Here is a 253-nt window from a genome sequence, read left to right as displayed (position 1 = left end):
AAGAGAGAGGTATGATAGAAAGACCTGCAAAGACGGGGAGCGAAATAAACGAATGCGTCCATCTGTCCATGCGAAGAAATCCCCTTCTGAAGCGCGGTGTCTTCCCCAGCTGGGCGTGGTGCTGCTTGAGCAGGGGCGGCCGCAGCAGGCGTTGGCGTACCTGGACAAGGCGCTCGAGATGGATCCGGATCATCAGCAGGCGCTCTTGAACTCGGCGGTTCTTATACAGGTCAGTTTTAAATATTATATCTAG

At 53.8% G+C, this 253-nt stretch overlaps 1 protein-coding gene across 1 annotated transcript in view; it reads left to right on the top strand.

Moving 5' to 3' along the window:
• LOC119585654 (protein O-mannosyl-transferase Tmtc3-like) overlaps window positions 1–253 on the top strand; it is a gene marked incomplete at both ends in the record, with an annotated part of 116,247 nt that overhangs the window by 113,435 nt on the left and 2,559 nt on the right. Inside the window, 1 exon segment of the mRNA XM_037934330.1 lies at window positions 110–229. Within this exon segment, the coding sequence (XP_037790258.1) occupies window positions 110–229 (120 nt within the window).

This window comes from Penaeus monodon, chromosome 20 (genome assembly GCF_015228065.2).
Source record: "Penaeus monodon isolate SGIC_2016 chromosome 20, NSTDA_Pmon_1, whole genome shotgun sequence".
NCBI classification, from domain to species: Eukaryota; Metazoa; Arthropoda; class Malacostraca; order Decapoda; family Penaeidae; genus Penaeus; species Penaeus monodon.
The sequence above is the reverse complement of the archived record's forward strand: the minus strand, read 5'-3'. Positions and strand labels throughout refer to the sequence as shown.